Consider the following 13,056-nt stretch of genomic DNA (forward strand, 5'->3'; position numbering starts at 1 on the left):
GAGCCACAGCTACTGACCCTGCGCTCTAGAGCCCGTGCGCCACAGCTACTGACCCTGTGCGCCTAGAGCCGGTGCTCCACAAGAGAAGGCACCGCAATGAGAAGCCCTCGCACCGCAGTGAAGAGGAGTCCCCGCTCGCCATAACTAGAGAAAGCCCGTGCACAGCAATGAAGACCCAGTGCAGCCGAAAAAACAAATAAATAGTTAAGGTTTTTTTTTAAAAAAAGGGTGGGAAACACACTATGGGCTCGGCAAACCCTTCTTGAACTTGGAGTTGTATCTGGGACCTGCATCCCCTTCCCACAAGGCCTCCTGGTGACACAGCCTTCCTAACACCGGCTCTTCCTCAGTATTATAAAGAACATCAGTTTTTCAAGTTAAGTTGAAAGGGGGAGTGTAACCTTTTAAAGTACCAATCAAATCTCAGTGTAACAAAACTCCAGTGGACTCTTCCACTTCTGTAATGTTTACTCAATACTGCCGCAAATAAATGAACTATCATCTAAACTTTTACATCTTTTATGTTAGACTGAAGTTTTCATTATAATGGTTATTAAGCAGATTTTGAAAAACACATATAATACTAATAATGCATCAGGGCTAAGAAACTTCTAGAACTTTGATTATTTAAAATACTTAATATACACTACTACAGAGAATACGAGATAAGGGCCAAGGATTACTCAAAAGATGAAATCTTTGAAGCAAAAAGTGAATTATTTTAGGGCACACAAAAAAACCCCAAATGTCTTTAGTCTCCATCTAAGTGGTATTTCAGATCATGGAATTTTAGGTACACTCCAGATTCTACAAAGTATCTCTAGGATTCCTTAGTGGAAAATATACAGAGTGTTTACATGCACCAGCCAAAACCTTGTTTGCAATGGCCTGAAACTACACATTACTCATGCTGAGAGTCTTGTTCAAAAGTTTAAGAACCACTGCATTCAGACCAAGCTGTCTCACTTTGAAAACTAGTGGAAGGTAAAAATAAGACAAACCCCTAGAATCTAAATATCCAAACGCCTCTGGCTTGAATGCTACTTTTCATAAAAATAACCAGGTGTTACCTATAGTTAGAATATATTTGGTAAATTACAAAAAGAGTTGCTGAAAGCCATTCCAGACACTGAAGCCCATTGGTGTTCAATACTCGGTTACTCTCAGAAACAAGTGCAGCCAAACCGATGCCAGCGAGGACAGCCACCACTGCATTGCTCTGCATCCAGAACCGTTCCACCTGTGAAAGAGGCATGCAAACAGTGCGTCCAGTTGATTGGTTCATGCAATCAATCAGGTATTTATATATTTTTAAAATATATTGCATGTATCTAGCTGCTTATGCCTGTGTCATTTAGGTATTCTTAACTGACTTCTCCAACCTAACTCCATGTCACTTTATTTTTCAATTTTCAAGCATTCCTCCTTCCCTGTTTGACGTGTGGATCTCCCTTTTTGGATCCACACATTCTTTTCTATACTACAAACTTCATCTTGAACTCTTTATTCTAACATTCAAAGCAGAAGAGGTGGAGAAGTGCTTTTGCTGAACTCCTGATGTTTCCTTCCATGCAGGGAAGCTCCACTCGTATAACACTCCTGGCCTCTCTCTACCCTCACTTATTTCTTCCTGAAGGATTGTAGGGACTGAGCTGACTGGGGAGTTTGGGAGCTGGGACTGGGCCTGCATAGCTCTCCACTTTCCTCTCTTTTCCTCTTGGAAGTGAGCCGCCCACAGGAAGTACTTGTCCAGGGGAAGACTCTGGGGTGAGGTGAGCTGGGGAGGGGAGAGGCCTGCCCTGTGCAGCACTGCCTGTGACTAGTCCATTCAGGGATGCAGGATGAGGAGACTCCCTTCCCCACTGATATTAACCACATTCTCCAATCTCAGCATTATGGGTAACAAAGGTGATTCTCCCACCCAATGTACTGGTTTATCGTGTTCTCAACTGATTCAGAACTCAGGTTCTCAAGTAAGGTATTATCATCAGGCCTCTTGAACACACACACACACACACACACACACACACACACACCCACACCCACACCCACACACACACTGTTTCAGCTGTTCAAAAAAGAGCTATCTACATTTATATAGTTTCTTCTGTAAGGAGAAGAAATACTCTAATCTCAGATATGGTAGTCAGGGAAAAACAGAAATATACTTGCTCTTTTGCACAGGCTTGGACTGGTGAGGTAAGAAATAAGGGAATGTGTTGCTAGAGCCCCTAATTACAACCCATATTTCTTTGCTATTTTTAAAAGAAAATCCCAGGAGAAATACAGTAGTACCTATATCTGCAAGCACACATATAAAATGACTCACTGAAATCTACCTTACATTTTTATTTTTCTATTTAACTATTGTGTTAACTAAACAATGCTTCCCGCCCCCCTCCCCCCACCCCCCCAAAAAAGAAGGCTTAGCCTTACTGGTTCAATCATTTAAATTTTGATTTATAATAATGTATATACAATTTTAACTATTTCTGAGATAACTTGCTCTTCTACAAGATTCACGAAAGACAAATTTGTACATTCGTCACTAACTTTCTGGTCAAAGGATATATCTAAGTAAAACTTACCACACCCATGAAAAGTGGTTTTGAAATATCTAAATTTGCCCTCCAAGCAAAGAACAATGAATAAATGCAAAACATTCCAGTAAAAAGCCATACTAATGATGAGTTCTGTCTGTCCCTATAAAAAAAATTAAAATATGTCCAAAATTATTTATGTGACATGAATATCAATAATAATATTACACAGTTTTAAACTATTAAAAAAAAATTTGGAACTAAAAAACTTTCCATTTTTAAGTAGGAAAAAAGAAAGATCTTAGGTTTAAAAATATGAGTTGGAATAGATAACCAAAGCATAGTAATAAACCATACGCTGCACTACATATTGTCGACAGCATAATTTGGAACTATGCAGCAAAAGATACGAAGTTAAAATCTGCAGAAGAAATATAAATTACTAATCTTGTTAAATTTAAGATGTAATTAAACATGCAAAACAAAAGAGTAATTTCATGCATCAAAATAATAAAGATTTAAAAATGACAAATCTCAGTGCTGGTGAGAATGCAGTTGTATGAGAATATATATTAGTACAATGTTCAAGAAAAGTTAATTTGATAATATATATCAAGAGCCTTAAAGAAAATATTCACATTCATTGACCCAGTAATTTGACATGTGGGCATAAATTTTTAAGCAAGAACCAGAAATGTGGATAAGAATTAATCCATAACAATGCTTTGGTATTACTTATAATAGTGGAAAAAGTGGAAGCAATCTAAGACCCTCAAATAGGAGAACATTTAAATTAATTGTCCTAGGTTATAGTATGGAATATTATACAGAAATTTAAATGATTCTAAGTATCTCTTATGGTATGGGAAAAAGCTCAAAATATAATGTTAAGGAAATAAAACTATAAATGTATATACAAATATATATTTACATAAAATACACTCAAAAGGCTAGAACGTAAATGAACAAGAAAATAATGGAGGTAAATAGTGCTATATTTTTTTAGGTTTCCTTTTATCATTGGAGGTTACTTTTTTCTTCAGGGGAGTTCAAATAATTGTTTGCCTCTTTTGCAAAGCAACAATAATTGGCTATGGGATAGTAAGAGATCAAACCAGAAGTTTAAGATATCAGATGGCCCACTTAGTTAGATTATAATATACTGTTCAGTGTTCCAAAGTCATTAATTTATAATTAGAAAAAAAACCTAGCAAAAAAGCAATACATATTTGCCTTAATACAACTGGTTAGAGTCATTTATTTGGAATATAAAATACTACTGGCAATGTTCTATAATGACATTGAATATATTAATTCAATTAATGAACATGGGAAAAATAATGGAAAAAGGAATTACTTTACTCACTTTCTTACTAAACATATATTTGCCCAAACTGCAAGGGCTTGAATGTTGAATGAGAGTTGGGTCCTCATATTTGTCACCTGAGAACTGTAAAAGACAATCTAATTTATTGTTGGCAAAAACCAAATTTGTTAGTTCCAAATAAAGCATTCTTTATAGACTATATCTGATTATGCAATGAATAATTTTAAGGCTTTGAGTCAGATTTTAAAATTTTGTATTCTTTTAAACTGGGAAGAAAAAGTACCACAAGAAAGAGTTAAACAGTCTAAGGTATTTTCCAGTTGTAACATTTGGTTAACAACTTACACAATTTGACCTGAGATAAGAACAAATAATTATTCGGTATTTTTGATATTGGTATACTATACTGATATTATAAACCAATTTGTATCCTAGATTAGTCTGATAAGAAGTCATATGAAACTGAAAATAAAACAATTCAAATAATTTTCTGGAGATCCAATCATGAAGAAAAAAGGAAAGAGAAGTGATCTCTAACCATCCTTTTCTAGGTTATCTTCTTCCGTAAAAGGCTTCCTTGTTTTCTATACTATTTGGTTCAAAAAATGTTTAAGCAATCTCCAAGAAATGTATTTTTCCCCTACAATTAATCTAAATTCTTTCATTAACTAATAAGCATTTTCTAAGTGTTACCTGAGTTCTCAAATAGCTCTAGCAGTCTCCAATTTTTAAAAAAGAAATGACTCTATACACTATCTCAAAGAACTTTCTTCTCCCTACTGGCAATTTTACTGGAGAAAATGTGATGCCATAATTATGGAAACTACACAATGTGTATTTTACTAATGGAAACTTATCTACTATGAGAAGATATCCTTACTCATTTTCAAATACACTTGAAAAATTGATTCCAGCATGAGGCCCATTTCAAACCATTCTTCAAAAGGAATGAAGTCAGTCTCAAAATTTATTCTTGGAGATCTGTTGCTTAAATATAAAGCTCTAAAACATGGACACTGCCTAGGGTTAGATTCAATAATTTCCAGAATGCAATTCAACAGGATTGCAATTTAAAGATATGCATGGAGAAAGAATGTAATTTGCTTGACTGGAAAAGAGAAGATGATTAGGTTCCATCATGTTGAAGGATTTTCTAGTAAGTTAATTATGAGTTGCCTTTCTCAATACTCTTGTCCACCTGAAACAAAGACTAGAAATTCTCTCACTCATTCAGAGAGTGCTAGGATTATGCCCCCATACCGTATTACGATTTCGTTTGAGCAAACAGTGTCGGTGTGAGTGGTCATCGCTCTTGTCAAGTCTTTTTTTCTAAGTATATGACCTAACTGCTATTATTTCAATGTAAAGGAGGCCTTTAAGTTCCCCAATAAATGACTTTTATGTGCTACTAATGAGAGTTAGATGTATGGTCTAGGATTAGTCTTGAGGCTTCTCTGGAGTTCATGTGGGATTGTTAAGACAAAATATACTAGTGATCCTGAATGTGACAACTTTGGAAGGTAGGTAGAAAAGAGCCCGCAGGGAGTCTTGGCATGGAGAAAAGCAGAACAAAGGAGAAGCCCAGAGACACTGATAAAGTTGTCTTTATCTTTAAAAGGGGAACTGAGCTTCTTACTACCTTCTTCCCAACAGAAAAGAAAAAGGAGCCACAAAAGTCTCTGTCAGACATAAAAAGAAATATTTAAAGTCAATTGTAAGAACCTCAAAAGGTTATATAAGAATAACTGGTGGCAGGGAAATATTTTCAAGATATAGTATTAAATGAAAAACAGCAGGCTAACAAAACAGAGTATACATTATGATTACATTTTCAAAAACAAGCAAAAATATTAAAAATATTGGAAGGATATAGATAAAAATGTTAATGGATTAAGAACAGTGGTTATCTCTGCATGTTGGAATTATAGTAATTTTAATTTCTTGGTTTGCTTGCCTGTATTTGCTAAATTTTCTGTAATAATTATGTATCATTTCTTGGAGTAAAAAGAAAGTAATTTAAAAAGAAAAGAAGTAAGTATGGAAGGAAGCAAGCAAGCTAGCAAATGAACAAGACAGAAATTGTGAGAACCTGTGAACTACCTCACATATAGATTTGAAATATTTTCCCCATATTTTAAAAATAGTTTTCAAGTAGTCCTGTGAATTCCATATTAATAGTTAGATCACTTTAGTGTTAGAGAAACCTATTCATCCCTAATTTTATATTGAAAATATTGTAAGAATATTACAGAACTGGTATTTATATTTTTCAAGTTGCCTTAATCTGTATAGGTTTTTTTTTTAACATCTTTACTGGAGTATAATTGCTTTACAATGCTGTGTTTGTTTCTGCTTTATAACAAAGTGAATCAGCTATACATATACATATATCCCCATGTCACCTCCCTCTTGCATCTCCCTCCCACCCTCCCTATCCCACCCCTCTAGGTGGTCACAAAGCACGGAGCTGATCTCCCTGTGCTATGCAGCTGCTTCCCACTAGCTATCTATTTTACATTTGGTAGTGTATATATGTCAGTGTTACTCTCTCACTTCATCCCAGCTTTGTATAGGTTTTAAAGCAAATATTAACCCATTTTTCAAAGAACTCTAATAGATAATATAGATGAAAATATATTTGCTTAAGCTGGTTCTAATAAGGCTGGATGTTTAAACATATGCAAGTCAAAAATAGAGCTTACAGACAGCTTAAAGGAACTCTTAAAAAACATTAAATAAATTAATGTTTGAAGAATTAAATGAATATAGCTCAAACCAAAATAACAAGAAAATATTTGTTCAAATTGTGTTAAATACAATGTTCTAAAATGTCTCCAAAAGAAAGAAGATATAAACAAAGAAAAAGTTATTTCTAAAGCAACAATACATTGGGTAATTTTGTATACAACTGAAAGTTGAAACATTTTCATTTTATATATTCTATTTAGTCTCCTAATAGTCTTATTTACTGTTTTATTTATTACTCATTTTAAGCTTTATCTTATTGAAGGAAATGCTGGAATATTTGTCATTATACACAAAAACTGTTAACCACAGAGGTGAAAACTACATCTCAGACGTACTGCTTCACAAAGAGATAAACTCAGAAATCCCTAAAATCGTTTAAAGGAACTAATAAAGAATTCATTTAAAAATAGTTTAAGATATTTCATACTCACAGCAATATTTCAGACATACTGGATCCTATTTCAGATTTGGCCTAAACATAAAAAAGTTTATTTGCATAAGCATTAAACTGAAGCTTTGGTAGACTATTGTGTTTTAATTACCCTGATTTAAAAGATACATGTTTAAATATACAATGCAACTTGTCTCTTCATTCAAAGTGTTTACTTCAGAGCCTTATTGGATTTTTTAGGAGAAGTCAGTGAAAACTAAACACAGATATCCCTTAGGAATAATTTCAGAGACAATAATTGGCTAAAAATCAGTTAAACTCTTCCAGCAGGAATGATTAACACATTAATGAACTAACAGATTTTACACTTTCATTACAAAGTCTCTTTAAGCTCTTTTTTTGGGCACTTTGGTTAAAGCTCATTATCGCCTGCCTGTAATTTCACAATTATGTGTGAATTATACACATTTCAAATCTGGAATGGCCCTCAAGCAATATTTCAATGGAATAACCAATGTAAGTAAACCAGAGTATAAATTTAAAGTACCAAACTTTCTAAGTCAAAAAATAATAATTATCCTTTTATTAAATGACTTTATTATGAAATACCTCCTACATACAAAAAACATATGTAATATATGTTTAGGGAATAAAGAGTTTTAAAAAATCTATAGACTCACCACTCACTGAAGAAACAGAACTGCACCAATACCACGAGGTATCTCACAAAGCTCTCAAAGGGGCTTTCTTGTCCCCCAGTGGTAACTGTATATATACATACAGTTTTACTATATAGTTTTACTACTTTTTATGTATCCTTCAGCAATAGACTGTTTAGTTTTTGCATGGCTTAGAATTTTGTATAAATGGTATCATATAATATTGTAGTCTTCTGAGATTTGCCTTCTTAAGACACAGAAAGTGCAAACCATGAAAGAAAAATCAGATACAACTGTCTTTCTTAAAATAAAAACCCACCTATTTATCCTTTCACTTTTCAGATAGCCATTACCTACAACCACATTTAGTGTTTTCCCCTAATTTATGTCTTAGGAAAAGAAAGGCCTTTTGAAATTCTTTAGAACATACAGTTTCCATTAAGTGAGATATTTTATGAAGCATTTACATATTTAGATCCCCCACTGAATACTAACATGAACACTGTTCATCAAATATGTTTTAAAAAAAGAAACAAATATACTCATTAAGGTATATTAAAATTTTTGAGATTTTTTTCCCTTTAATCATTTCCAAATATTTTTAATCACAGACCAAGAGCCCAAGTGATACCCAATGCTAACAAGACTGAAATGCTTCAACTGCGGGCAGCAGTCTTTTTACTGCTTGTTATCCTGAAAAACACATTCAGGATATACAACAGGATGATGTCGGATTAAGTGATTCATTTTTTTTTCTAACATATGTGAAAGGCTACATTCCAAGGGGCAAGTCTGCTATACAAATAACAAATGAAAATTCCAGGTACTGTCATTGATACAAAAACACTGATTTTTTTTTTCCACTCAAGGTCCAGGCAGAACACTGAAGTTTTGCCACTTATTTCCTTAAAAGGGCTTGAAATATAAATTTACCAGACTGAATGTTCCATATTCTTCCCTGAGAAAATGTGTCAAAAATCCTGGCAATGTTGTCTGGTCTCCCCAGGTCCAACGGGCTTGATGGCGGTAGGATGAGATAGGAAGGTAGACATAGGGCAGCAAACCAGCAGAGAGGTACAGACCCAACTTCAACAAAGAGCCCAGGGAGAGTTCCTGCATCAGAGCACACAGTGTCACATGTATAATAATGTTTATTTTAGTCAGATTCATCCTGGAACTTCAAGAACACATCAAGGAAAACATCAAATATGTTTACTCAGAGCTGATCTCTCAATTTATATTAAGTCACCACAGAATACGATGTTAAACTTTCTGATTACTGTGGATTACTAGAAAATTGCATCAGTCTGAATTCCTTTGCATGGCAGGTGAAATCTGAGTGAAGCAAATAATATTAGCAAAGACTCATGAGTATCATGTCTATTGCAACTTTTACATTTAAAACCATGTCATGACATGCAGTATTGCACAGCTGAGATAACCCACTTGGAAGTGATTACGGTGTCTGGCCGTTTTTGAAAATGCCCAAAATATTGTTCTAATACTGTCACTTCATTCCCATCATCAGGAGCAGACTTCAACTATATACTTTATTATGATTGTACACTGACAATATGTTCTTTCTACAAGTGTTTTGGACATTTAATGAAAATACTTGGCACAAATGAAGCTAGCTTTTAAGTAACATCCCAGTTCATCCAAATGTTCTTTTTTCTCAATTTACACAGGAAGGAAGGAAACTTGTTGTTGTATGCAACAGTCTTGCCTCAAGGAGAATATATTTCTCATCTTCACATTTCTAAAACAAAGGACAACACTGCCAAATTTTTATAAAGATTAAGTCCAGAAGAATTCTGGTATACTAGAAAGATTCAAATAGTGGTTGCTTTAGTAACTGGGAAAAGGGTCTCTTACAAATATTGTAATTGGAAATTGCCCATTTTTCCTTTACAAAAAAGGAGAATTCATAGGTGACAGTGAATATGAGTACCAAAGTTTGCATTCACCAGAAGTAGAAAAGCAGTTGACTTACATCAGCATTTTCAAATAAACATTCTTAATTGAAAATGGAGTGTTTTTATTATAGTACTAATTTTGTTTGACATTTCTAAAGTGGTAATGAGATTCATAAAAATGATGGGATGAAAAAAGTATAAGAAATAACTAACTGGGGCTTCCCCAGTGGCGCAGTGGTTGAGAGTCCGCCTGCGGTTGTAGGGGACGCAGGTTCGTGCCCCGGTCCGGGAGGATCCCACATGCCGCGGAGCGGCTGGGCCCGTGAGCTATGGCCACTGAGCCTGCCCGTCTGGAGCCTGTTGCTCCGCAACGGGAGAGGCCACAACAGGGAGAGGCCCGCGTACCGCAAAAAAAAAAAAAAAAAAGAACTAACTGAAAAATATGCCTTTGCTATTCTTAAAAGTACCTTTAAAGAAAGTAAATGTTTAGATTTTGGTAGTTTCTGCATATTATAAGGTTCAGTTTAGAATGGCAAGATGCAGTTGCTGCAGAATTTTCCTTTTGTATGGGAAATAAAAAGGGGAACAATCACATGAGATCTATTTCAGAGAGTACAGGAGAGAGGTTCTGAGTCCCAGCTGCATGTATACTGGAATCACCTGGGGAACTTTTAAAAATATTAATATCTGGGCCTTACCCCAAATCAATTAAATCAGAATTATTTTAGGGTGGTGGGATCACACACACACACAGAGATACACACAGCCACACAGCCACACACACATGCACACTCTCTCTTACTTACTTTTTTAAAGCTTCCCAAATAATTTAAGTGAGCAGTCAGGGTTGCAACCAACTGACTCAGGACCTCCAGCTCTGCCTTAGATCACCTGACCAGTGAGATCCAACTCCCTGTCACTTCACTGGTAGATCTTATTTTCTAGCCTCTGCTCTTTAAATAAGGAAAATAAAAGGTCCTTTGAAGAGTCATACTTTCCCAAATTTCGTCATTCATCAGCAGCTGATCTAAGTACAGAGTAAACAGGCTCTCAGACCAGGCTCCTAACTTGTCAACTATTGAGTCTTGCATGTTTTATATAAGAATACAGCTCTCCCTACAAAGAACTAACACAAAAGATTTTTAAGTTCATGCCAGAGAATGTACCTCTCTGATATCTAAATGCACCTCCTGTGATATCAGAAGACTGGCTAAGACTGACACCATCAAGATGGCAACATAAATCATTCCCAACTTCAGTCCTCACAAAACACCATCAGCAACTATCCATAGACATGGCCCCGCTGTGAAAATCCCAGAAACTGGGGTTGAGGCTAAAGCATATTCCTGGACCACAGAGACCGAGAAAGACCACTTTCGAAGTGTCAGGGGGCACCCTGACCACGTCACCCCTCCCCTAGGCCAGCACAGCACTGCACCAAGAGGACTCCCCTAGGACTACAGTTTTTCCAGTGGGAAAAGAGCCCAAGGTGGATATCCCACTCCCCCAGCATTGCAGGATGCTTCCCAGGAGGCTCACTCAGTTCTCACCTCGCAGGGACTACTGGGGGGATCTTCAGGGCTCAACCACTGGGGATCAGATAGAGACGGAGAAGGGGAGCAAGGCTTACAGCAACCAGTCTCCCATCTTGGCAGACCACGTTCCTGCTTGCAGCAGTGCCAGAGCAGAGATCTCAGCCAGCAGTTGTGCACATCTGCAGAGCCGAGCCAGTGGCTGATCCCAATCTAAAATAATTCTGATTTAATGGATGTGGGTCATACATTAACGTAATAAAAGCCATATATGACAAGCCCACAGCTAACATCATACTCAGTGGTGACAGACTGAAAGCTTCTCCTTTAAGATCAGGAACAAGACAAGGGTGCCCACTCACCAGTCTTACCACTCATGTTCAACATAGTACTGATGTCCTACTCAGAGTAATCAGGCAAGAAAAAGAAATAAAAGGAATCCAAATTAGAAAGGAAGAAGTGGGAATTCCCTGGCAGTCCAGTGGTTAGGAATCCACGCTTCCACTGCAGGTGGCAGGGGTTCGATCCCTGGTGGGAGAACTAAGATCCCGTATGCGGCTCAGCAGAGCCAAAAGAAAAAAAAAAAAAAAGAAGAAATAAAATTGTCTCTGTTTGCAGATGACATGATCTTATATAGAAAATCCTAAAGATTCCATCAAAAAGCTGTTAGAACTAATAAACAAATTCAGGAAAGTTGAAGGATACAAAATCAACACACAAAAATTAGTTGTGTTTCTATATAATAATAATGAACTATCTGGAAAAAAATAAACTATCTCATTTACAATAACATCAAAAAGATAAAATGCTTAGGAATAAATTTAACCAAGGAGGTGAAATATCTGTGTACTGAAAACTGTAAGACATTGATGAAAGAAACTGAAGAAGACACAAATGAAAAGATATATCATGTTCATGGATTAAAATAATTAATATTGTTAAAATGTTCATACTACCCAACGCCATCTATAGATTCAATGATATTCCTATCAAGCTTTATATGAAATAAATAAATAAATAAAGCAAGCCCCATGTTTTCTGATTCCCTAAATGTCATAGTGGGCATAAATAAAATATTACGAATTTTCATTTTTACTCAAAAACTTACCTTTGGGGCTTCCCTGGTGGGGCAGTGGTTGAGAGTCTGCCTGCCGATGCAGGGGACACGGGTTCGTGCCCCGGTCTGGGAAGATCCCAAATGCCGTGGAGCGGCTGGGCCCGTGAGCCATGGCCGCTGAGCCTGCGCGTCCGGAGCCTATGCTCCGCAACGGGAGAGGCCATGGCAGTGAGAGGCCCGCGTACCGCAAAAAAAAAAAGAAAAACTTACCTTCTCTTTTAAAAGTCGAAAAAGAATCCATGGTATTATGCACAAAACATAGACTACTACTGTGTGCTGATTACATAAGCTAAGGCCACAGCAGAAAGCACCAATTTTAGCTATCTGAAAAGAAAAAAAAAGAAAAAAAATCCAAGTTAAAAATTCACCAAAAACAGCACAATAGTAAAAAGCTATTCTTTATATTAAAGCTAAGCATTTGTACAATAAGTCTGGTTAAAATCAACATCTTAGATGCAAACAGTCATTCTCTAACATGCACTAATGTTTATCACCATTATTTTTTATTATTATTTTTCATTCTCATCAAATCATTGCAGAGTGTGACCTTAAATTACCGTCTTCAAACTGAGTTTTACTAAGTCCTATAAGATGACATGTCCTAACAGTAACAGGATATTGTGTAATTCTCATTCAAGTGAAATCTAGAACTGAAGTTCAACAATTCTGTTTTACTTTTTCTCCTATTGAATTAAATAAATTGAATATAACACTTTTATTTAGAAATCTGGTTCTCTATGGGTGGTCTTTCTGCTATTTTTGAACATCTGTTATTTTCATAATCAGAAAAAAGTTTATTTTAAATAAAAAATAAACTCTAGGGGCT

The 13,056-nt window shown here is 35.8% G+C and overlaps 1 protein-coding gene across 9 annotated transcripts in view; it reads right to left on the reverse strand.

The window, feature by feature from the left end:
• TMEM260 (transmembrane protein 260) overlaps positions 1–13,056 on the reverse strand; it is a 61,266-nt gene that overhangs the window by 20,162 nt on the left and 28,048 nt on the right. For 4 of the 9 annotated variants that reach the window (XM_067734698.1, XM_067734703.1, XM_067734685.1 and 1 more), the window contains 7 exons: positions 12,441–12,554; positions 11,132–11,326; positions 8,599–8,778; positions 7,047–7,087; positions 3,907–3,990; positions 2,589–2,703; positions 1,071–1,240 (listed from right to left, as the gene is read on the reverse strand). In XM_067734698.1, the coding sequence (XP_067590799.1) occupies positions 1,071–1,240; positions 2,589–2,703; positions 3,907–3,990; positions 7,047–7,087; positions 8,599–8,778; positions 11,132–11,326; positions 12,441–12,554 (899 nt within the window). The remainder of the gene's footprint in view (positions 1–1,070; positions 1,241–2,588; positions 2,704–3,906; positions 3,991–7,046; positions 7,088–8,598; positions 8,779–11,131; positions 11,327–12,440; positions 12,555–13,056) is intronic. The other 5 variants (XM_067734691.1, XM_067734697.1, XM_067734688.1 and 2 more) reach the window with 5 other exon arrangements.

Source organism: Pseudorca crassidens, chromosome 1, assembly GCF_039906515.1.
Source record: "Pseudorca crassidens isolate mPseCra1 chromosome 1, mPseCra1.hap1, whole genome shotgun sequence".
Taxonomy (NCBI): domain Eukaryota; kingdom Metazoa; phylum Chordata; class Mammalia; order Artiodactyla; family Delphinidae; genus Pseudorca; species Pseudorca crassidens.